Source organism: Diadema setosum, chromosome 7 (genome assembly GCF_964275005.1).
Source record: "Diadema setosum chromosome 7, eeDiaSeto1, whole genome shotgun sequence".
NCBI classification, from domain to species: Eukaryota; Metazoa; Echinodermata; class Echinoidea; order Diadematoida; family Diadematidae; genus Diadema; species Diadema setosum.
Window position 1 is genome coordinate 40,939,918 of NC_092691.1, and position 27,165 is coordinate 40,967,082.

Here is a 27,165-nt window from a genome sequence, read left to right on the forward strand (position 1 = left end):
CTCTTTCTTTCTCGAATTCATTTGATGAAATCACATGATCTCAATCTAACATTAATGTACATTTCAAAAGCAGAGCTGGAACAAAAAAAAAGGATAGCAGCACAGGAAAATATGCTTTCTTGTTACATGTCTTTCTTTAAATAAACTGTATGTTGATTTGTTTCTGTTGAAAATAAATTTATGGTAATGGTTTATCTAAAATTTTTTTGTAAAATTTCAGCTATGGGTATGGTTGAATTGCAGAATTTTTTAAAGTATCATATTAAATATCATAACATACATCACAATATGAAGAGTTTGTTTGCAAAAACCGATAAGTCCATTATTTTGAAGATTTTGAAGTACAGTCTCTGTCATAAAGTACAAAACAACACCTTTCAAATGATATATTGGTCACTACATATAAAGGTACATTTTTGAAGTTATGGTCAAAGGAAGCAAAAAATTTCTTATTATTCTCTTTATTTTTCTCGACCTTTAATCGCAAATATCTCCATTTGGCAAATATGGACTTATCGGTTTTTGCGAATAAACTCTTCATATGTATGATTATGTATCTAATTCATCTTCATGTACATGGATTATTATTAAATTCATGTACATGGTCATGATCATGACAAAGAAATGGATGTGGGGCTGTAAATTGATTCCATCCCCATTCTACAGCCCTTATCTAACAAAATCTAACAATCTTACATAACTGGTACACGAAACGCATGTCGTGGAGCTGATTTCTAAATATAAAGGACTTTATAATCCTTTCACTCCTTGCTACATAAATTTCATCCATCAACTTCGTGTTTGAAAGACATGCATATACACACACACAGATACAAACCAGTGACACAAACCAGTGACATTATTACTGAAACCAAAATAATGAATCAAATAATATTTCTATTCAGTATTCAGTTCTTGTTAACCTTTCCACAAGAGCATATAACATAAACTTTTATATAATGCCTTGAGATATCCTTGTCATTTGATTGGTTTTTGACATTGATCATTTCACTATGACGTCATACACATGTAAAACGCTTGCATTTGCAGTGTGCGTATACGACAGCGATCTAGCGTAAAGCACTCAGTGCGCACTCTCACGATCTCAGATTTTCTCTTGTTTCTTAATTAGTACATGTAAAACATTGAATGAAAAGGATTAGATGTTATATAAAGCAAATAATAAATGTTTCCATTCGTACAATGGACAGATATTTTATCGTATTTGTCCATTGCACTCATAAATATTCATTATTTGTATGATATAATACTTTTTTAAAGAATGCAAATGACGGTCATTTGTAGCCTTACATGGAGACCATAACATAATACATGTACATTGACAAGAGGCTTCATTTTCACACACTTTAATGAGGGCTGTTTATAACAGCAAAATGTACATTGTAAATACTATAGGACAGAGTATTGAGTAGACCTTGGTCAAAGGAGTATAGAACTACATATTTCTCTACAGACAGCTTATATGCATACAAAATACATGCAAACAGGTGTATACGGCATGTCATATTCACAGCTTGAGTTCCAACAATATACATTGTACTTCAAATACAGCTATATGCAAGGACAAGCTAAGGATGATAACATGTGAAATAAATATCTGCTCTAATTAAAGTTTTTTCAACGAAATAAAAAAAAATCAACTGCATAGGCTTACTAATGTCATAAAGTAGGATCGAGATTTGTCAAAAGATACATGTACAGGATACTCTTTTTCCATGTTATAATACGGTTATTCTCACAATCCTGCCCAGGCACATTTAAACACAAAGCAATGTCAAATGTGGTACGTATATCTATTAAGAAGAAAAAAAAATGTGCTGAGGATGACACCATACCTTAATACATATTTAACAAATCTCCCTTACAAAAAATAAAACATTCCTACAGTAGAGGTTCACCATCTATTTACAGTCAATTTGTGCATGAGAGTCTGTATCACAACTAGTGATAATACATGAAGTTCTGCACACATTATCGAAGTGCTCATAAACTCTGTATGTATGTAATATTTCACAGGATGATTTTGGCTGCTAGGCCATGGTTGAGGTTACACATGAAAACTTCTTGTTTCCCCTACTTAAGGTGTCATAAGGGGGTCAAAACATCAACATTGTCACTTGAGACAATAGTACAGGCAGGAGGCTGTAAATGTGACAGTTTCAGCTTTTACACATCTGTCATGAATGTACTGTACCTTCAGAGCTTGAAAACCATATACAGTATTATTTAACATTTTAAGAAATCTAAATGAATGACATGGTTTCTTGACGTATTAGCCATGATGATAGAAAATGGGTTTATGAAACACCATCCTTCAAGCAGAACTGATAAAAAAAAAATGCATTATTTTTGTTTTCTTTCATGTCCCTCTTGTATGCTGATATGAAATTGATGAACTCTTCATAAACTCCAACATGCAATAATCCAAAGAAAATCTATTCATCAACTATGGCTTTTAGTAGACATATGGTATTCCACACGTAAGGGTAAAAAATAGACAATACCTTTGTTCATGTGAAACTCTGTAACAGATACAGGTTTTGTTTTGTTCTGTTTTGTTTTGTTTTGTTTTGTTTTTTGATAAAAGAAAATGTTCCATAATGCATTTACCATGCTCTTGCAGTGATCACTACAGTTAATTAAAATTTGATCTCTTCTAAATATACAGTATCACCATCAGCATCAGATGATGGACTTACCTGAACATCTTCACTACAAACACAAAGCCAGGATAGTAGGATACTGTAGTCACCTAAACACATGTACATCACTACCTTACCCATGTTTCTGAGCATAAAGTTCTAAATGAACCATTTGGCACACATTAATATTGTGTTCATAAAATGGATCAGTTGTAAAGACAAGGCAAGTGCCATAATGCGTCTCGCCCATTTGCGTACAAGAAATTGTGCGTGAATGCACAAGAACAGATAAAAAAAGAGATATAACAGATGAAAAGAGATCTAAAAGGGTACAAATTTATGGCAAAAAAGAAATGTGCCATAAAAGCTTAACATTGGGCCCTAAAAGTTTGTCGACCCCTGCCTGTGACCTTTGACCTTGTGGTGACTATCCACTCCCCAGGAGACATCAACCATCCATGTTTGGTCACAAATGGACTTATGGATCAAAAAATATGACCCATAATAGAAACGCACCATGAAAACTAAACATTGGGCTCTAAAAGTTTGTTGACCCATGCTTGTGACCTTCGACTTTACCATGTGAGCTCCAACGGCACCATAACATGAATGTATTCCAAGTGCACCCATCACCCAAGTTTGATTGCCATTGTAGCAACATGTGCTGAGTTACATGTGACAAGAGAGTCTTGCAAGTAACCTTTAATGTATGACCTAAAATGACCTTTGACCTTATCACGTGACATGTTATGGCACCATAACATGAAGGTACCCCAAGTACATCCATCATCCAAGTTTGATTGCCATTGTAGCAACATGTGTCAAGTTACGTGTGATAAGAGAGTCTTGCAAGTAAACTTTAATGTATGACCTCAAATGACCTTTGACCTTATCCCGTGACCTCCAACAGCACCATAACATGAAGGTACCCCCCCCCCCGTTCATCTATGACCAAAATTAGGTTGTAATCTAAGCAACTTATGTGAAGTTATTTGTCAAAAGAGAGTCTTGCAGGTAAATTTTAACATAGAAAAGAGGTCAACAGCACAATCAGGGTATGCAATTGTGTAACAGGGCAAAAATGAAAAAACTTGGTGAAAAGCTTTTTTTGTTGTTTGTTGTAGCTGAGTGTTCAAATTTTCATTTCATGTAAAGAAAGAGTCAACATTTTGCATTAAACTGCACATAAATTAGCATTTAAATTAGGGGTGTCGAATTACATTGAAATGACTAATGTATTGGAGAAATTCATTTAAAAAAAGGAGAATGTTTTTTTCATCTGATATTGCTGTTAGATATTCCTGATAAATATCCCTTTCATTCACCACCAGCACATAGCCATGACATATCACAAAATATGAATGAATTTCATATTTTCACTTCTCAAAATGGATGATCAATTTTGTAGGCATTATTTTGAATTCAAGTAAAACCACTTTTACATATTTTATCATATTTCACTTTTGCCAAAGAGTGAAGAGGCCAAACTTTCAGGAATAGGTAACAGACATATAGTGGCCATTATTACAAATTTTTATGAAATTAGGTCTGGTACTTTGGAAGATATTATATTTTTCATCAAAAAATTATCTGTACAGTTTGACCTTGAATGTGCGCACAGTGTTTGGATCAATTCTCATATTTGTAAACACAGATAGAAGAATGAGTGTGAGATTTATGATGACTTGAGTTGATATCCAAGCTGTGACACTCAAACAATGACATATTAAGCCAAAATACTATGTTTTTGCTTATGATATCTTTAGAAATTGAACAAGCATTGAAATATGAACACTGAACACTTATCATATGACCTTCATGCAGTATAACATGGGCGTGCATCACACTTATTTATGCTCAGCAATTTGTAAAAATATAAAAAAATAAGTTCCTATTGCTCAAATTTGCTAAAATTTTCACACAATAGATTTCTACTTTAATATGTACAATTCATGGTTCAAAAAACAAGGATATTCAATACGGGGAAAAGATTCTTTAAAGTAGGCAAATTAGGATATACCTCACTGAAAATACTGAAAAACGGCTGCACTTATTTTACTCAGCATTTGAAAATGGCTCAAAACTCAAAACTGGCTGAACATTTATTGGCAAACGGCGCACCATATTGTAGTGTGTCTTCAGTACTTTCAGGAAAAGCAGAAAAATAAGCTGTTTCTCCATGTATAGCTGTACAGCATGGGTTAAAAGGTCACAATGTCACAAAAATAAGCCAGCATTACACTCCTACCAGGATGGGACTTCAGACCTTATAACTTTCTCCAGCTGAAAGAACCACTGTTTTTTTTATTGCATGCAAGCAATGCCAGGAAAAAATCCATTAATTTGATACCCGCCAAACACATAGGGGTAGACTTAAACTATGGACCTCAAATCTTGATTTTACGTAAGTTGTAAAACGCTTTTTTTGACGCATTACGTGGGTTTGGGGGGACTTTTTGGTACTTAATCTTCAATAATTAACAGTAAATGACAAGAAATTAGCTATTGTCTTACCACATGTGATTACTGATGTCTTAGCATGCTGCATGTGAATTTTTAAGTCAGTTGGTGCATTCTTTTAGAAGTTACAATTTTTTAAAGTGAGAAAGTCATGATTGCATACCCTGATTGTGCTTATCACCAAGAGAGTCTTGCACATACTCTTTAATATATGACCTCTTATGACCTTTGACATCATCACATGATCTCCGACAACACCATAACATGAACATACCCCTATTACTTCTATCACCCAAGTGTGGCTGCCATTACTGTAACAATTGCCAAGTTATGCATCATAAGAGAGTCTTGCAGGTAAACTTTAACATTTGTGACGGACAACCGACGGACGGACGGACAACGGAGGGACGTCATTTGGATTCCTTAGTCTCGCCTTTACCTCTGGTGGGTGAGACAAAAGCCAAGTTTTTTTTTTTTTTTCTGAACAGCTGTATGAATGGGTTAAATTACTTTCCAAACTGATGAAGAATTTCCTCTTCGCATACATGTCTTCTTTTTTCTTTTCTTTTTTCGTGTGTGTGTGTTCTCATTGTAGGTCTGAATTGCTGTCTCTTATCCATGCATACAGCATGCAGTTACTTCAGCATAAAATATTCTGATACGGTTAAAAGCAAGAAGTAACCAACTTCTCTACAAAGCTTGCACATTTGAAGAAACACCATGCTTATAGGGGAAGGAAAGTAACTGATCAGTGGGAATCAGTGGGAATGCTGGGGGATGATTGTTCCAATCCTTGTGGTATTCATTTAAGAGTACATTATATATCTATTGTTGTGTGGAAACTATTTACTTCAGAATGGTCCTGTATTCAAGTAATAAGCAGTTCAATGTTTCCAGGATAGCATGCCTGTACAGTGTTGGGGCAATCATTACAGGGATAGTACAGTTTTGGTTGAGATGAGAAATAGGCTTTCGAATTTTTGCAAGATACTAAGAAAACACTTGATATAGCACAGAGCATACCATTTTAAGAGGAATTCAAAGTTTATTTGATGAAAATCGGGTTTGGAATAACTGAAACATCCAAAAACAAAGTAAAACAAAGCGATCGTTACAAAGTGTGGGTCCCACACTCAGTGGCGTATCTGGGGGGGGGGGGGGGGGGGCAAGGGGGGCACGTGCCCCGGGCGCCACTCCTTGGGGGCGCCAAAAACGAAAAAAAAAATGAAGAAGAAGAAGAAAAAAAGAAAAAAGGGGAAGAAAAGGAAGAAGAAGAAGAAGAAGAAGAAGAAGAAAAAAAACCTCGACCGGGGGGGTTGCAGAAAACCAAATCAAACAAGATAAAAACAAAACATGATGATGATGCGGACAAAATGACAATGTATATTGTATTCACACATGTCATTTTATATTTAGCAGGCAAAATGTTACACGGAGCAGCGGCTGCAATTTCTTTCGTTCTGAAGCGATCGCCGATTGGATCAAAGGAGGGCGCCAACGGTTTCGAACATGGGGGGGGGGGGCGCAAAAAAAATCAAACAAGATAAGAACAAAACGTAATGATGACGCGGAAATATACAAATTTCGGCTCACTCGCTCGTACTAATTTAGAGTATTTTTTCAAGTCCTCTGTTTGTTGGGTATAAATCGTTATCTATAAGGCCATCACTATACACTGTATCGTGATTAGAATTGGAAGATTTAATAAGCAAAAAATGACAAGAATTCCATGTTTTGTAAGCTGAAATACAAAATTTTCGGCTCGCTCGCTGCGCTCGCTCGCCAAAATTATCAAAGAAAAAAGAAAGAAAAGAACAAAATGTGATGATGACGCGGAAATATACAAATTTCGGCTCACTCGCTCGTACTAATTTAGAGTATTTTTTCAAGTCCTCTGTTTGTTGGGTATACATCGTTATCTATAAGGCCGTCACTATTCTTGATTAGAATTGTAAGATTTGATAAACAAAAAAAAATGACAAGAATTGCATGTTTTGTAAGCTGAAATACAAAAATTTTCGGCTCGCTTCCTGCGCTCGCTCGCCAAAATTTATCAAAAAAAAAGAGAAGAAGATAAGAACAAAACGTGATGATGACGCGGAAATATACAAATTTCGGCACACTCGCGCGTAGTAATTTAGAGTATTTTTTCAACTCCTCAGTTTGTTGGTATAAATCGTTGTTCTCTATTAGGCCGTCACTATATCTTGATTAGAATTGTAAGAATTAATATGCAAAAAATAACAAGAATTCCATGTTTTGTAAGCTGAAATACAAAAATTTTCGGCTCGCTCGCCAAAATTTGTCACAAAAAAAGATAAGAACAAATCGTGATGATGACGCGGAAGTATACAAATTTCGGCTCGCTCGCGCGTACTAAGTTTGAGTATTTTAGTTTGTTGGTATAAATCGTTATCTATAAGGCCGTTACTATATCTTGATTAGAATTGTAAGATTTAGTAAGCAAAAAATGACAAGAATTCCATTTTTTGTAATCTGAAATACAAAATATTTCGGCTCGCTCGCTGCGCTCGCTCGCCAAAGTTTATCACAATTTATTACATTTGAATCACTCTCAAAAGACCCCTTTTAAATGCTTGAAAAAGCATATAATTTCATGAAAAAGCATAAAGTCCCTACCGGGATGGAGTTGGGGTTGAATACTTTTTCAGAAATTAGGGGCGTAGAAATCCGCGCTTGCCCGGGCGCTGTTTTCCCTAGATACGCCACTGCCCACACTTTATTAGAATCATTCTTTTTTGGATATCTCAGCCATTTCAAAACCCATTTTTATCAAATAAACGTTGAATACCTCATAAAATTGCATGCTCTTTCATATGAGATTTCTCATTATCTCACCTAAAAATGTTAGAAACCTGAAATTAGGTCTCAACCAGAACTGTACGATCCCTTTAACAGGCCGTTAACGATCGTCCCTACACTGTACAGGCATGCTAACCTGGAAACATTTAACTGCACATTACTCGAATGAATCCCATAAGGATTGGAACAATCATCCTCCAGCACTCCCACTGATTCCCACTGATCAGTTACTAGCCATCCCCTTTAATAATAACAAGTTTGTTTTTAAGGTTAGCTCATCACTGCCATTCTTTTGTCTTCTAAGAATCCCTGCAAAAACCTTTTGTCCAGTTCTTCAAAAGTTTGTTTCTTTTTACATGTGAAATGTCATCTGGCATGACAATAACAAGCCCTTCAAAGTATACTATGACTTTTGTCCGAAAAGTGTCATAAATTTGACAAACAAAGTGAATCTTTAAAGGGACAGTACAGCATTGGTGGAGATGAAAATTAGGCTTTCAACTTTTCGCGAGATACCAAGAAAACACTTATGATAAAGTACAGAGCATACCATTTCAAAAGAAATTCAAAGTTTATTTGATGAAAATCGGGTTTGGAATGACTGAAACATCCAAAAACAAAGTAAAACAAAGCGATCGTAATAAAGTGTGGGTCCCACACTTTATAAGAATCACTTTTTGGATTTTTGGATATCTCAGCCATTTCAAAACCAATTTTTTACCAAATAAACGATGAATTCCTCGTAGAATTACATGCTCTTTCATATTTCATAAGAGGTTTCTCATTATCTCACCAAAAATTGTGAGAAACCTGAAATTACGTCTCAACCAAAACTGTATGATCCCTTTAACATCAAGTACACCTAAAACTGAGCATGAGACTTGCTTATCATCTGAGGTACCTTCACACTCAAAACAATTTGAAAACTTTGTGATTCTTTTGTACAAACACATATCATGATGGCTCTTCATGCATATAGCACAAAGCTGGTATCCACAAACACTGCGAGGAAAGGGCTGAATTAAAGGTCTCTAATGTGCATTGACATAGTTTTTCTACTTCTATGGACAATACTTTTGCAAGCCTGTTTAATAATTGTTAAGGTTCAGATTGTACAGTAGAGAGTTAGATGTATTTCAGTGATGATTTCTTATAACACAGCTTACATGGGCCATTGTATTGTTCTTTCTCTGGTTAGCATTTTCCTTACCCAGTAGCACTGTGACAACTGAGTGATTTCTAATCGCTTCTGGCTCAGATTCTGAGATGGCAAGTTAAGGCAGAGATGTTCCTTCCCAAATGACAATCTGGAGGATGCTATCTTGGTACAGGAGGATGGGGACCAATTGGGTTAGGTGGAGATATCTGGTTGAGTGATGTTCTGCTCAATGGGTTAATTTCTGTGCTGGAGGAGCAAGAGGTCAGCTCTGTTGAAAAGGTGGAACTGATGTGCTCCTAAAAGAGAGAGGAGAACAGAAAAAAAATTAAAAAACAAGGAAATTTGATGTATCCACTAGTATCTATGTGCATATAATAGCATAGGCTATTTGACACTTTAGACGATTCATATTAATTTGATGCTATTGTGCAAAGTTTTCCACAATTAACCCCATGTATGTTCTTGAAAAAAAAAAAAATGAATGAAAGAAGAAAAACCAAGAAAAGGTATACAATTCAACAAAAGGTAGGTTTTGCCTTTTACAGATTTTCTAGTAAAATTTCCCATGAGACTCATATATTCTGGCAAAATGTACACATCAATGCAATACACTGTCTTTGACACAGTACTAGTCTCATAACCCGTTGAGGATGGACTGATTTTGCTACAACATGCATTTCCCATAGACACCTTCCCAAGTATACTTGCGACTCATCCTCAACTGGTTAAGAACCCACCTCTTTCTGACTTTATTGTACTCACCATTCAAAAACTAAACAACAAAAGATTGCTTAGAAGTTGTCATAAACTAACAACATCAGACTCTAGTGAGTCTACACTGTAGGCCTACAGGAAACATTATATTCTGATGTACAACCAATGTGGACTCTTCGGTACTTCAGCACAGAACCTACCCAAGCCGCCTTTACAAGCTCAAAGAGACATACATTGCAGGATTGAGAAACATGTATAAATCTGGAATATATGCTTTACTTCTTGATTTACAATGTATATACAGGTACGGTAGGTTATTACTGGACAGCAAGGTAATTCCGGACGTGCACATTTCCACGTACTAATGACATCCAATATGCGCGGGATTCCTAGACTAGCCTCACAGATCGTGGTATCGACCAAAATCATGAAAATGTGCCACAAAAATGTAAGAAAAAAAAACACTACTTTAGATAAAGATGTCAATTAATCTCAAGATTCTTTTGCATGAACTATATGAATACTGTACATTCAGATTTGATATTTCACAGTAAAACATGAAATTTGACCCTCATTGGCTGATTTTTTCCTTTGTCCTCCACTCAGTAGGAATGTGCAAGGTAAATTGTGGGTATGAATTAGGATTCTGGAGCAAGGACACGATGTGAGATGTTGATTATTCCATTACGAAAATCAAGACAACTTTTTTGGAGAGGGGTATGTTTGAAGTCTATTTTCCAAAAATCAGATTGAACTATTTTTCGTAATTGGCTCTGTGAATAACTGGTGCTATTTTTGGCCAAAATATCATCTGAGTACAGAATTCAGAAACACTGGGAAAAAAAAAAAATGTCCAGTGACAGTACCGTATCCACTCTCAAACACAACTCTACAAGTATAAGAGCTGATGTAATAACATACTGATACTATAGAGTGTGTGGCACGAATGTATCCGTTATAGAAATATTTGTAAGTTTTGATGAACTTTCTTCACAAAATATACATGATGGACACACATGCAGTGCATGGCGCCGCATGGGTCTGAAAAGGTAGCCTAGTAATCGACTGGAATTTACGGTGAGCCCCGAAAAATATTGAATTAAAAATCTAACGGTCAATAAAAATGTACTCACAATTTTACCTTCCACTTTCATTACTTTATGGGAGTTTCTAAAATGATACTCTCTTCAACATACCACTGTATTAGAACTCTTCATTTAAGGCATGCAAATGGGATTCCCTACCTTAAGTTTCTATCGCTAAAAATAGATACAGGATAATTTTAGGGTGTCAATGTCTTGGACACCCGATCATCATACCCCCTGGAGCACGCGTACGTGTACGCATATTCAAGAGAGCATCCAAGTCTTGGCACTCTTTAATTGCCCTTGGTGGTCGGATGAGAGCTCTCATACGCGTACTGATCAAGAGTGTAACCATACATCAGAACCAACCCATGGGACTAAACTGATACGTGATGATGAAAGGACGTTACAATTTAATTTCCCGCATCATAAAACAAAAAAATTCCAGCAACTTGGTGAAAACTATGTGATTTCTGTCGCATTGAAAACCATTGCGACTCTATTTCTTTTTCCAGCTCACGATTGCTCCTTTTTTCACTAGATTCTAACGTTAGACTAGAGTCTCTAGATCTAGTAACAACGGAGTAATAACAGATTAAATTACGGTATTAGCATAAGATATACCAATATCAAACGATTTAAGAAAAAGAATGAAATTAATAATTCAAAATCGTATGTCCCGCAAATTATGTGACATCTCCGTCACGAACTTGTAGATTACCCTAGGTATCGATTTTACATATCTACATGATAGTTACATGTTGAAGTTGAAGAACTCACCTGCTTCCCCCCCCCCCCATTTCAAGCAAGATATATATATATATATATATATATATATTTGCCTGTAGCCCACATTAGGGAGACAAATGGGGGTTATAATGTGTATATTAAGGAGACAGTTTCTCAAAGGAGACAATTTGCTGTCTCCTTAATGATTACACACCTTGTACCATCTTACTGAAAGGATATTGGCGTCTTTTGCACTCTTTTTCGTTTAGAGGGAACCAACCTTATTCTGCAATACCACTCAGTCATGTATCATAATTTAAAGGTGGAAGACAGGATAGGTTAGTGTTTTCATCGTGTATATCTGTAGGGGTTATAAAGCGACATAAAGGAGACTTTCAGTTTTTGGCTTTTTGTGGAAAGAGGAAACTGTATATCTTCATTACAAAGGTGTCAGGAACAAATATATCTTTTCTATACATTCTGGTACTGGTATCATCAAATATACTTCAGAGTTGTTCATTAAACATGCACTTAATTGAAAAACAGCCCCTCGAAATTGCACTTTTTGATCCTTACGCACCGTTCACATTCGATCGGCTTTTCGGCCGCTCGCGCGCTACGTACGCCTCCCCGCGCGCGCGCGCCTTTGCATGATAATGTCGCGACAGTACCAAAACACTTGCACCCAGAAGAAGATCAGAAAAGAACAACATGGAATCGCGAGACTTTGCAAATTGTACTGATCATGGAAGAATTGTGGGGTAAGTGATCACTGAAAACCACTCTTTTTTTGAAGAACATTCATGTACATTAGATGCATCTATTAAACAGGCGAGCCTTCGTATAAACAAGTACGGACACACGCAGTGATGGGGCCTATTTCCAGAGTTCTAGTCCCCTATGGCATTGGCATTCAAAATACAGGAAGCAATCTGTATTACAAAGACATTTTATCATGCACAACTTTGGTAAGATGTCAATTCTTGAACATTAATCACATTGACCAAAGCATTTGTGCATATACAGTACATTCTGTTGTTTCTGAACTTTGCACTGAAGTTCTTTGTGTATGTGTGTGAATGTTTCAGTGGTGGATATATATTGCTTCATTTTATCAAGGACATAGTATGTAACATGACAATGTTTTCATTCTTCAATATCAATCATATTGACCTATTTCCCTTGGCAAGTAATGAGCAGGTTGACTCTGTTGCAAATGATGCATTTTACAGGCAACACAGCTGAACCTGAAGAGCTTCCAGAAGAAAATCTTGATCTTGATGTGAGCGTCTTAGGGGAGGAAACAGATGCTCCTGCTGACGGACCAGGCTCCTCCTTCAGCTTTTGTTTCCTAGCGAGATTCAGGCGTTTGCTATCTATAAACCTCTTGTAGCACGTTTCATGGAATCCTATGTAATACAATGGAGAAATGAACAGCAATGATTAGCCATTGGATTTTGTTAGGGGGGAAAAAAGGCTAAACGCTAGGGGGAGGGGTTGAACGTTACACTCAATATATCATTAAATGTACGGTAGACTATTGACTGCCAATATTTGAATCTTGTAATTACCAATAGGCCCTAGCACTATGCCAGGTAATCATCAACACTTCATGATCATTGTCATCATCAACTACTTCAACTTGTACTTGCAGTGCAATTACTGATTTTAAATTACATCTACAGCTTTCAGCACCTGATCACATGCAATATCAATTATCATAATTATGAATACAACTGCCTTATCATCATTAATACTTGTAATCCTTGGCCTTTCACATCACCACCACCCACTGCTTTATAATTTGGCTCAACATAATGGTAATCATATGTTTTAGGGAGTTTAATTGTTGAAATTATGTTATTGTCATTGTTGGTTTTTTAGACCTATTTATATCAAATATTAATAAGTTAATTTAATGAGATGCTAAATGTGTGTTTTGAGGGGGGATTCGCCAATTTCGGGGTGAGAGAGACAGGATGGATTTTTAATATTAATACTCCATGGCCATGATTATGAAAATATAAATTTACATGCACTTTAGACCTTTTTCAATCCAGTCCTGTGGCTGTGCGTCAAGATTTTTACAAAACAATATCACCGATCAGCTACATCAACCTAACCTGGGCTGTACATAGAACATGTATCAGTTCATTCTAACATGTTAGGCTACATTATCATTATGATGTTAACGGCGCTATGCCATGCCAAGGTGAAATTCAAGATAATTTATCTAAAATGTAACAGACACGCTATCAGACGGCTAAGCTACTGCATTAGCGTCCATTATAACATACATAAGCAACCTTCATAACATAGCTAACGTTGTACTTGTACTACCGTAGTCATCATGCATGGTCATTAACATTTCGCATATTATAGAGACTGCACTGCAGTGTCGACTGCTATGACTGTATGCACGTAAACTAACCTGTGGCTATGTAGGTTGCAGTCAGTCCCCCTGAGCAGCTGAGTCACTTCGTTCTGGTCTGCGATTCCACGGTCTCCCCCACTCATTTTGATCCACTCTTTGGCACACAAAATAGGTTTCGTCTATCTTAGGTTTGTCATGGCCGTGAAATTTCCAAACTTCATCGATGATACATGCATAATAACGCATCTTAAAAGTTTCGGCAGAGCAGACGACGTAGACGCGTTGACAAGCTCACAGGGGGCGGCCATTTTGACTCGTAAACAAAAATTCTCGATTCGGATTGGATAAAATACATCACATGATCGTTCGCGAATGAATATCGTACACGGCAAAGTGTACATATTCAGCTCCTACGTGACAAAAAAGTTCACTGTTTCCCCCTAAATTACCAAAATACTGCAGGAGGGTTTGTGTCGAACTTTTTCCTGTAGCCTTTTTGGTTATTTGTTTACACGTAGCTGTGGAGACATTTTAGTGCCGCAGTTGTCGGAACGAAACAAGCGAAAAAACCAGCTCACCCCATGGCCTACAGCATCTAGAGTACAATGTACGACATGTATATTTTTTTAAACAACTTATTCTTATAGAGTAATTTTTGCTTATAGTGCAATTTTAAATCCTCCATGCCCTTGCTTTGTTTTACGTTTCCAGCAATTAAATTGCATAATTCGATAATAAGGGAAAAAATCCTAGCATGTTTTATACATATGCTGCAACCTTACTCTCATAGCTTGTCTGCGTGTGTTTGTATGTGTGTATGTCCGTGTATGTCATAGTGTGTACTTTAGACAGTCACATACACACTAAAAAATATTAGTGCAAATAATATGGACCTCTATGGGTGCAGGCGCTTGTCCCTATACAAGCCATCCTAAGGGTACACATCCGCACCCCACTATATGGGTACATATTCTGCACCCCTATTTTTGGTGTAGACATGCACCCTATATGGGGTGCTTACTTGCACCTCTGAGGTGACAAAGGATTACCCCTAGTGGTTCATGTACCCTTAATGATACAAATCAGCACCCCTTCAGGTGCATATGAGTACCCCTAAGGGTGCATGAAAGTACCCATGATGATTAAAATAAGTACCCTCAAAGGTACAAATAAGTACCCTATAGCACCCCTTTATGGGGGTGCAGATGTATACCTTTAGGGTGGCTTATACATGTATAGGGACAAGCGTCTGCACCCATAGGGGTCAATAATTACACTCCTGTTTTTTAGTGTGTACTACAAATCTCGACATACTTTGAGCACGATCGCAAGCTCATGTTGTAGGTTTTTGATGATCTATTTTTTTTTTTTGCACATGTGGACACAAAAAGTCCCACAAATTAGCTCGATCAGCAGCGCGATGTTAAACCCAAGAAATCTTGCGCTTCTGAATTTGAGCGTTAGTTTGCTCCGTGGTGACGATGTGAACAACCAAAATAAGCTCTTGATTTTATGGTTACAGTTCGTTATTCCGAAGGTTCTTTAGTGCGAAGGTTCGTTATTCCGAAGATTCGTTATTCCAAAGGTTCGTTAATCCGAAAATGTGATAAGGTTTGTTATTCCGAAGGTTCATTAATCAGAAAATGAAATTAGGTTCGTTATTTCGAAGGTTCGTTAATCCGAAAATGAAACAATGCTCGTTATTCCGAAAGTTCGTGACGGACCCTATTTCATTTTCGTATCAACGAACCTTCGGAATAACGAACCTTCGGAATAACGAACAGCACCCGATTTTATATCCTATCATTCAAAGCGCACATGATTAAGAGCGTGCGCACTGCAAAGTAGCCTTTTGCAAAGGCAGCTCGCAATGGACATCGCACCGTGTGTGCGAGTCCATTGTTCTCTGTGTGAGTGTGCTGAAAGATCGAGCTACCTTTGCAAAAGGTTAACTGCAAAGAGGTCTTTAACCTCGTTGGTGCCTAAAGGGATTTTCCCCAGTAAGTGGTGAAGAGGAGAAAAATCTTTTTGTTGGTGCGAACGACACCACTGTGACGCGCAAAAAAACAAACAAACAAACAAACAAACAAAACAAAAGGCAAAGAGAAATGCAGGCAATGAAGCGCTCTGTGTTTCTCAGCTTGGAAGAATTCATACATGCGCAGACTATTTCTGTACGTGTATGTTGTAAACAAACAAACAAACAAACTCGAGATTCGGCCCTCGATATCCAGCCATTTTGTACGTGCGAATGTGGCAATGACAATGACAATGACAATACATTAATTCCATGTCACCATAACCAGTCAGACCGCAACACCCTGAAAAGCCTTCTCATTTATCGTACGCGTATGCATGGACTTTGCGGACATGAATACGTAATGAGCTGGAGGACCATATTTTTAGAGTCCCTGTAAATCTAAACGACATTACCAATCTTCCTGATTAATACATCGATAAGAAGCTGAAAAGTTGTACTTTAATGACATCCGACTACTTGAAAGGTTGTGACATATAAAATATATTGAGCAAGGAAATTATAAGACATAAAATTTGCATATTTTTCATTTTTCTTAGGGGGTACATTAGAACAATGAAATAAACGTGGACCAAAATCGAAGAGGTATGAAATGAAAGAGGAAATATCATACTATGGAAATATGATGACTTCATGTGGACTGATAATTGGAACGGGTCAGGTGATCGAATAAATCATTGCGTTGTACAGTTAATTTTTGACGAGATTTCAGTTTGCCGCGAATACGCGTTTCTGATTGGTTAATTCCCTCTGAGTGGAGAGTTGAAACAGTTGGTCAGCGCGGAAGGACAGTAAACGTGTGCTGTACATACAGTAATACTCTGTGTGTAGATAAAAGTGTAGGACCCTATGAGTGTGTGTGTGCGCGCGCACGATGTATGTATACGCGCTCGGGCTAAGATCTCCACGTCAACAACAAGAACAACACTCCACTCTGATCGACAGCTCAACTTTGGCTTGGACTTTGTTTACTCAGCTAGCAGTAACTGTTGCATTAATGAATGGCTCATTATTAATCAGTAATAAAAGATCTAAAACTTATTGTGCACACATAGTTCTTTGGGGATCTCTATTGTGAATTACAATAATTATTCCATCTAATTCCACTGTAGGCCTATACATCGCCGAGTAATTTAACTAATGATACCCTGAGAGCACATGATCATGCATGTATCTCAAATTGCCACTCCACGATTTTCACTCGACGAGACTTTCAATTTTTATAGTTTTCTAAGCGAGGGACCAATTCAGTTCTTACTGTGCTATTATAACAAGAATCTCTAGAATGTTGGATATCAGTAATGAGTTGATTCAACTTTGGAACGGGTCGGGTGATCAATAAATAGAAAGCCTTGTCATAATATGTTCTAGGATCGTTTTAAAAAATGTCAGTAGGATGCGGTGATAAGAATAACGGTATCATAAGTTCATTTCACATGATATAAGCATTAAAAGGTCTGATTAATATCAAATATTCACAAATCATGTCAATTAGTCACGGAGAGTAGATCTTCATGTCGTCAATAAATGAATCTCGTAGACCATGCACTTTGTCTCTGAATTATCTCGCAAAATCTCGGGTGTTGAGAAGGACATGCGCAAAAACCTGCGCGTACGATAAATTTTTGATTTGAGCTCATTAACAGCAGCGTTGCGGTCTGACTGTAACTGGTACTTGGGATATGGATTCTGTTTACATGAAAAAGTAATTACCAATTATGATTATTTATAATATCTACAAAGTATAATGGTTACAGCTCGTTATTCCGAAGGTTCGTTATTCCGAAGGCTCTTCAGTCCGAAGATTCGCTATTCCGAAGGTTCGTTTTTCCGAATTTCATTTTCGGATTTACAAATCTTTGGAATAACGAACCTTCGGAATAACGCCACAAATGTTCGGATTAACGAACCCTTTTTCATTTTCGGATGAAAAAAAAAAAACACCAACCTCTATGTATAGGGAATTTGTGTGTTTCGGATTAACGAACCTCTATGTATAGGGAATTTGTGTGTTTCGGATTAACGAACCTTCGGAATAACGAACCTTCGGAATATCGAACCTTCGGAATAACGAACAGCACCCAAGTATATTTAGAGTGTGTCTATAGACTACTGTACTAACATCGAATGCAATCGATCCAATATTAATTTTTGATAAACTGTTAAACTAAAAGGTAGTAAAGAAAACTGTGAAAGGAAAGAGAAAAAATGACGTAGAAATAAAACAAAACGGAGGAAGAGAGAAAGCAACAGAGAGAGAGAGAGTGTGTGTGTGTGTGTGTGAGTGAGGGAGAGAGAGAGATCGAGAGAGAATGAGAAAAAAAAAAGCACGATATACGCGCCAGTATAACAAGAGAGTGATAGGCGCACCTTGATGTGGTAGATTTTCTATTGGTCAGTAACGTTTGTGTTTTACAAGAATAGGGAGCTTTAGATTTCAGACGCGCGGACGTTCAAAGAGAAAAAAAAAATGATCTGAGCGTGCGCAGTAACTTGATCCGCGCTACTGCGCACGCTCAGATCATGTTTTTTTCTCTTTGAACGTCCGCGCGTCTAAAATCTAACGCTCCCTAATAACCAAAATGATAATTGATCACCACTAGGGCCCTGTTGCATAAAACCCTTACCGCTGGACTTACCGCTCCTTTCTAGCGGTAAGTCTTCAAATCAGCGGTAAATTTTATAATCCTTGATGCTGATTGGCTGTGATGCCTAATTTTGCCGGTAGTTACCATTGAAATTCAATGGTAAGTTTTATGCAACGGGCCCTAGGACTGACAAAATACTTGTAAGCGCGCTTGTAACGCGGAACTCAATTTGAACTGGTGACGTCAGCCATGCGATATCCATTTTTTCTCAAAACAAAATTGCACGGCAGCAACTGCGTGCAACGGAACTTTTAAGTGAATGTCACGTGATGAGCAATCGACCAATCGGAGAGCCACTCTTTTTTAGATGTTGTGTAATGCTCCATATACACTAGTCAAGAGGGAAAATTCATTGGGCGACATACCAGAGAGAATTCATTTCGTGATAACAAAGTTTTTGGAATACATTTATTTTTTTTTTTCTTGAATAAAGACCCAAATTCATGTACACTCATTTGGGATACAGTATTATAAGATTTTACTTGGTGGGTCATTCATCCCGAACTGATTTTCTCGGACATATGTATATTGTATACAGTTAGATGTCATGACGATCTAAAAATCATACGTAAAGTATGTGTTTGCGTTGGAGACAGTTTAGACAAAAAGAAAATACAAGAGTAAAAAATCAAAGAGTTTAACGTTATGACTAACTTTGTTTGACAGGGAGAAATTTCGAGCGATTTCAATTGTGCAATCTTCCGTTTCAAAAACATGCACCTCACATTTCAAATTCCGTTTCAATTCATGAATAGCTAGGCAGTGTAGTCTTGTCCGTCATTTCAAGTTTCCTAAACCATAGCCCCCTAATCTCTGCAATTCTGTTTCATTTTCAACAACACAAAACATTTATATACAGATAGTAACACAACATCAGTGCAATGTTGTAACAAAGTGAAATATTGTCAATTGACAATCATTTCCTTTTTTTTCACTTGTCACAGACACGGGATTTAGTTTCAATTATTTCTGGGTGTAAGTGCATTTATTATAAAGAATCTAAACACAATACAATCTTTACACAGGCAGTGATAGAATCTGATAGGTATGATCGGGGGAAAAGAAGAAAAAGAAAGGAAAAAGAAAAGGCAGAATAATTAATGTAAGTATGGTGACGTAGTTATGTCAATTACATGAGCCCCTGAAATTATCCCCGAAATCCCCTCGAGCCCCAAAATAAACAGAAGGGAAGGACACCATTTCGATCTGTGGTCTTTTTTATTATATTGAGTTAGAATTAAAATTGTCGGAAATGCAAGAGACAAACTAAAAAGTAAAGCTTGTATTTTGCAGTCTCCTCATGGGGAATAACTGATTACTCAACTGAACTAACAAAAATAAGGCAAATCGCCTGAAAAAAGGGGAAAAAAGAAATAAATTCTCACATACATACAAGCAAACATGAGGCAGCTCTCTTTTAAAGAGAGGAAGAAGAAAAGAGGTTTAAGGCATATTATCCCTAATAACTAAACTTTTAAATGTCTTTATAGGTAGACATAATTATGCAATGCAAATGACCCAGAGGGAAAAAAAGTGTCCCCTGATCTTCACCGCTGTATTGTTCTGTTTTGTTTTTATAGCAGGTATCTTTGGGGAAAGAAAATTCACTTCACTTACTTGAATGAAAATTACCTTTATTTTAATCAACAGGTTTGTTGGATTTTAAAGACAGGCAAATGAGCTTGCATTAAAGGCATTAAATTGTCAGCAAACTTGATCAGGTGTGTTTTCTTACCGAGGGCGTAGGCCAGACCTTGGCTACTAGACATAGCCAGGCCTGCAGTCGCTGATGACAATTGAATTTGTACCGTAAAATCCACGTAGAATATCTCGTACGACTTCATAATCCCCATCTCAAGAAAAGTGATCGAAGCTATCCCAGCCAGGATAAGCCATCGGAACCATGATCCCATCGTCTGGCTGTTATGTAGGCCCTAAGTAAAATACAATTCGAGAGAATTTAGCAGTAGCGATAAAGTTGATAACTACGCAGTAATTCTCATGGCCAAATAGTAATCAGCGACGTAAGAAAAAAAAAACGTAAAGACACGTTGCCCTTTCATACTCGTGAGTGCTTATATGGATATAAATGGACATTGTTATGTGCTGAATGTTCGTGTATTGGTATATACGTTGTATTTTGAAACATTATTTTATCTTTTCGGTAATGTAAAATCATACACCGTTTGTTCATGTCTGGCTGTTCTCATAGTCGTACGTCGCATAAGTAGGCAGGGCTGACTTGTGGCGCTTGGTCGTGTCTGAAGTACTAGTACCAGGTGACTGCGTCCTAAAGTATGAACACAATGGGTGATTTCAAGTTCGGTGCTAGTGCTAGTGCCATAGTGCTATCTCAGCACTTGCACCTGCGATAAAACCGAAATCAGTCGGTGTTGGGAGGTTGACCTCAAAATTATGACGTATTTCCGGTTGCTGGTGCTGGGCTCGGTGTTAAATGCCATCTGCTGAACCGAGCTCTGCCGTTCGTGTTATCGATTTACATGCTTGCCCCTAGGGATTATCATTTTCGCCTTTTCAAGTTCGGTGATGGTGTTAGCGTTTTTGTGCGATACCCACATTCACTTCCATAATAGATGCACGTTTTACGCGCAAAGTCTATGCTAAACCTACGTAACGTACACGAACACTCCTGAAATGGCTATATATCTGAGCCTGGGAGCAAAATTAAGATAACTGTAATGAAATTTGTGGTGTTTAAATCAGTCTTTCCCATTATGCGTCTAAAACTAAGCAGTCATGCCTTGTCGACGGGATATTCGATTACTAGGTGTGTCTGAAAGTAGTTTTGGTTATTGAAATATAAACAACGACGATTGTAATTCATCATGTCTTTAAAATACTTCTTTTGGCTACGGTTTTTACAGATCATTTTGTATGGATTGAGTTGTAATTGACCTAGCTTATAGGGCTCTTGTTTGCTTCCAGAAATGCTACTCCTGCATATTGAAGAAAACTTGTGGCTTCGTTTATGCTTTTTAGAGTGTTAACCTTTGTTGACAATATATTCCTAAGAAAATTAACACATATTACAAACACGAAAACGATCTGTCCACAATCATTCACGTAAACACGGATCCTCAAGGATCTACAAACGGATCCCCGGATCATGCCGGCGATGATCCGGGGAGTTCCGGGATAGTTTTGCCCTTGATGAAGCGTCGACGAGCGTTGCTGACTGTCACACGGTATCAACTCGGCAGCTACACAGACATGACAGTAGTCCAGATACTGGACGATTTTAATCGTCCACATTCCCCACACTAACACAGTGCGCCCAACCGCTGATTGCGACACTCTCCACCAACTGGTACTCCCGAAGTGATCTTGTGTAATACAGTGTACATATAGACACCATCAACGTACGTCCGTACGTCACTGCATGTCAGTGTATACATAAAGCTACGAATACAGTCCAGGAAGTGGACTAACATGACAGATGAGACCGGAACAGCACAACATCTACACGGTCCATGCTGGAAGATCGCGGCGTATACACGGACCAACACGGCAGCTGCGCGTACCACGCCAGCAGACGACAATCTGCCAATTTTAGATTTTCATCAACCTTCTTCTCGTTCTCGTCACGTAGGGACCGTGAAGACCCGTGTTCATCCCTGTAATACTGTCTTTGAATGTGATGGTCCGTGTTGTTGCCGTGTGATGCCGTGTAGGTCCGTGTAGCTGCCTTGATGATCCATGACTGTCCTTGGACTGTCAAGGATACTCACGGCGACTACACGAGTGCTCCAGGCAGCTACATGGACCTTCACGGCATCTACACGGCAGCCACACGGACCATCCCGATTGCTCGGCCAACGCGGCAGTCCCCGGATGACGCCGGATGTTTTTGACATCCAAAAGTTGGCCTTTCGTGTTGGCTTTCCAAATCTCCCCCGACCTACTCTGTAACATTGTTCTGTAACATTTCATAAGGGGCTCCTTAGTATCTCGCAAAAAAAAGTTAAAAGCTCAATCCTCATCTCCTCCAATACTATAATCATCCCTTTAACAAATCGTGTATAGATTAATCACTGTTATCTGTGTAAGTACACACGAAGCCGAGGAATTTCGACTGCCTTAAAGCCATGACCGAACGGTCGGTGGTCATCTGAGGACGGTCATGACGGTGATTCAGATAGCGCGTCTGGCTCCCAATCCATAATGACCTGCTGTTCGATTCCCGAGTCTAGCTGATCAATGTTATGTGTAATCATACCGTCCCCTCTAGTAAGAGGCAAAACACTGTGCTCCTCGGATAGGACATAACTATCACTATAATGAAGGTCCCATGTGTGAGATAGTCACAACTCACCTATTAAAGATCCCGCTTCATTCATTCATCGCAAAGAGCAGGGTGCATAGTTAGTGAGGACCAGGTAGTTCATCTGAATATTGGCTATACAGCCTTCTTCTCGAATGGAAAAATAATGAAACCAACTAAGCAACCAACAAAGCAAAAGAGAAAGGGCGATTATCAGGCAAATAATTGTAAGGTACAGGGATAGCAGCCACCAGTACTAGTATGTATTCCACGGGCAGTCAAAGGCCTACACTATGTATAACTATAGACACCGCACAGTGATGAGGGTTTTTTTTTTTTTTGCAAGCTATTTGTCCCCCGATCTTTGTTCGTGTTCATGATGCGCCGCCACTGACACTGACTGAGGTTATTTTCATGAAATCAGTATAATTTGTGCCCATGGATAGTTTAATTGTGAGTGTTGTAAACCTATGTAAGTAACCGGAGTAAAGTTTATGCAATTACGGCCATATTGCGAAGCAGTTGTTAGGTTTTCAGTACATATGAAGAGTTAGGAGATTGGGATAAAGCCGGCACTTAAGTAGACTGGAAGTACAGGTATCATGATTGTCATGTCGTGACTGAACTTTCTGTTTGTGTGTGTGTGTGACGTATGTGTCTGTGTGTTTGTTTTGTTCTCTGTACCACCACCATATTTGTATCTGAATTTTGGAAGACCGGAATTAAACTTAATTTCCGAAATCACTGTGTTTTGTGTTACTTTGTCTGAATACCGTATTTAAGTAGTCAACACTGGACCAACAAGCAATCACACGCTTTCACCGGCTGTGACACTTTTGCCTTTTAATGAAATTAAAGGACAAGTTCACCTTCATAAACATAAGGATCACGAGAATGCAGCAATATTAGTAGAACACATACATGCGCATAAGTGAAAGTTTGAGGGAATTTGGACAATCGATGCAAAAGTTATGAATTTTTAAAAATTTTGTATTGGAACCACTGGATGAAGAGACTACTAAGGCTCGTGATGTCACATGAGTACAACAGTATAGAGAAAAAGTAAAGAAAATTAAACATATTTTCACTTTTTTCGCATGATAAAAGAACATTTGACTTGCCTCTTTCTAAAGGCAATGGGAATAATATTACCCATAACATTATGTCAGTAACGAGTGAAGGGAATGTGTACTTTTTTTAAAAGATGGATTTTTTTTCCCCTTATATTGTTGTACGCACGTGACATCATACACTGCAGTAGTCTTCTCATCCAGCGGTGACTCCACAAAAACTTCATAACTTTTAAACGGATTGTCCGATTTTCCTCAAACTTTCAATGATATGTTCTACTAATATTGCTACATTCTCTCAATCCTTATGTCAATGAAGGTGAACTTGTTCTTTAAGGTCTGAAATATTTGTTTATAATCCACGACCATTTCACCTACTTGTCATTCGTCATGTTCGTGTTCTACGTTTAGCGCATAATATAAGCAGTACTTTTTTTTTTCATTTCAGTCCAGTACTAGTAATTAGTGCGCATGTTACAATGTATTATCTTATTTTCTGCTCATCATTTTCTCAATTTGACATGCATTAGTGAATCTATGAAGGATTAGTAGTTACCAGCGTCCAAATTGTGTGCAGTCATTGTCTGAATGTACTCATTAGTCACGGTAGACAGTACTCATCAAACTGAGTTTTGATTGCTTTACGACTCTTTTTCCTTTCAATTCAATACTCCTTTCGTTTTAAATAACCTATAGTTTATTCATCTTCATCTATTTTGGTCATGTGTGGGTAGTTTACTACCTTGTCCATACATTTCAGACACGTTCAATGCTGGGAACGTAAATCTCATCAGCCACTGTTATAGGGTCGTAAAATCCAAAGGAGCCTTGTCTCTTATGTTCATGATCATAAAGCATACCTCACTAATAAAAGAGTGACAGGTATCAAACGTTACATTTCCCTTTGTGTTATTGTGCAGTTGACATGCAGGGCAATACTACCGCAGCAATGGATTTGCTTATTCATTTTATCATGCTTAAAGGACAAGTTCACCTTCATTAACATAAGGATTGAGAGAATGTAGCAATATTAGTAGAACACATCATTGAAAGTTTGAGGAAAATCAGACAATCCGTTCAAAAGTTATGAATTTTTGAAGTTTTTGTGCAGTCACCGCTGGATGAGAAGACTACTGTAGTGTATGATGTCACATGCGTACAACAATATAAGGAAAGTATAAAGAGAGTTTCACAAAATTTCATCTTTTGAAAAAAGTACACATTCCCTCGACTCGTTACAGACATATGTTATGGGTAATATTATTCCCATTGCCTTTAGAAAGAGGCAAGTCAAGTGCTCTTTTACTATGCAAAAAAAGTGAAACATTTCTTTATATTTTCTTTATACTGTTGTACTCATATGACATCACGAGCCTTAGTAGTCTCCTCATCCAGCGGTCCCAACACAAAAATCTTAAAAATTCATAACTTTTGCATCGATTGTCCAATTTTCCTCAAACTTTCACTGATGTGTTCTACTAATATTGGTGCATTCTCTCAATCCTTATGTATATGAAGGTGAACTTGTCCTTTAATGGGCCGTGGAAGCAATGTCATGCTGTGTGTACGAATCATGGAGAGCGACTGTAGGGTACTAATAAAATCTATATTGAAAGGGACTCTGTTGGGGACAAAGTATCAGTGCCTACAAGCATTTCTTTGTTGGCGTTATCGTGGGATTTCATCAATTGTGTTTTTGTCTATTTTTTGTCAAAACAGATATAATTTTTTCTTGACTTCTCACCGACCTTGGACACAGGCAACCAAACAATGTCTATTATCAATGCATATCACGTCTGCGTGCCAGAGACTGAAACTTGCTTTACCGTCCACCTAATTTTTCATCGGTTTTACCATATTTCGAAGGTGTTGAATCCGTATCTGGATGATGCAACTCTTGCATCCATAATCATTCAGGTTAGGATGAAAAGTGTGACTTATCCGTTATATGTCAATACATTTTTGAAAAAATGATATCTGAACCTTTATTGTAAAAAAAAAAAATGAAACTGTAGGGCGCAACAAAATATGATAGATTATCGTTCTTAATGTTTTAGATACGCTGGAAATTTTATTGACTCTATCACCTACAGAAGAATTATGTATCTACCAGATTGTAAAATTGCACAAGTTCAGCCCATTCCAAAGTTAGGTGATAAAATTGTGTGAAAAACTGAAGACCGATAGGCATTTCTATAATATGCTCTCACAAAATTAACCATTGAAAAAGCTTTAACTTCTAGCTTTCTAAGATATTGAAAAAACATAAGACTTCATCTCCTAATCAATTAGCGTAGGCAGAATCACTCTTGTGAGAGCGCATACATTTTTATGATTAATGAGTTGTCTTGGCATGTAGATCTCAGACATTCTGAACGCCACTGCATTTACTTACGCCGTACATTCGACACCGTTGATAACTCAGTTCTAATATTATTGAATGGTTTTATTGTATTACTTTAAACAACGCCTCACGATGCTAACAACCCCGCTTCGATTCCCGGGTCCCAATGAGCAAGTATGTACAGCAACAAATTAAAGGAAGAAATAGAGAGAAAACGTTAATACCCAAGCACTGGATGAAACCCAAGTGTGGATAAAAGAAACAGGATAATAATGAATAAAAAATAAAAAAAAAACCCGAAAGTATTGTTACTTGGCTCAGGGCAGAAACACGTCAAATACATAGCCAAATCAAGAGAGAAATGTTAGGGTTTATTTTAATGGCAGTACTAAATACTGTTGCAGTGATTCTCAGTTGGCTAGATTACACTGGGGTTATGTGGAATCCCTCATATCATATTGCTGCAATGTATGGTCTGGCGCATGCAAATCAGATTCTAACTATGACATCCTAAACAGTCTGCATAAAAAGGGCGGAAAAGTATATCATCAAAATGCAGTGTATAGATTGGAAACTCGCTCTGCGGAAGTTTTCAGAAGATTGACGTAGCTCATAGTACACCAAATCTTGCTTGACGTACCATGAATCTATAAATGAATAACCATTGTCTCTTGTTCCTTTTTTTTTTCATTTCTTTTTTTTTTCTTTCTTTTCATTTGTTCATAATGACACTGTATCAACAAGAACAATCCTCTTAAGACTTCCGAAGTGCCATA

General features: G+C 37.6%; 1 protein-coding gene across 1 annotated transcript in view; it reads right to left on the reverse strand.

Moving 5' to 3' along the window:
- Nucleotides 1-20,606, reverse strand: part of LOC140231244 (monocarboxylate transporter 12-like) — a 41,592-nt gene extending 20,986 nt beyond the window's left edge. The window contains exon 1 of the mRNA XM_072311392.1: nt 20,429-20,606. Coding sequence (XP_072167493.1) covers nt 20,429-20,606 — 178 coding nt within the window. The remainder of the gene's footprint in view (nt 1-20,428) is intronic.
- Nucleotides 20,607-27,165: the final 6,559 nt, after the last annotated feature.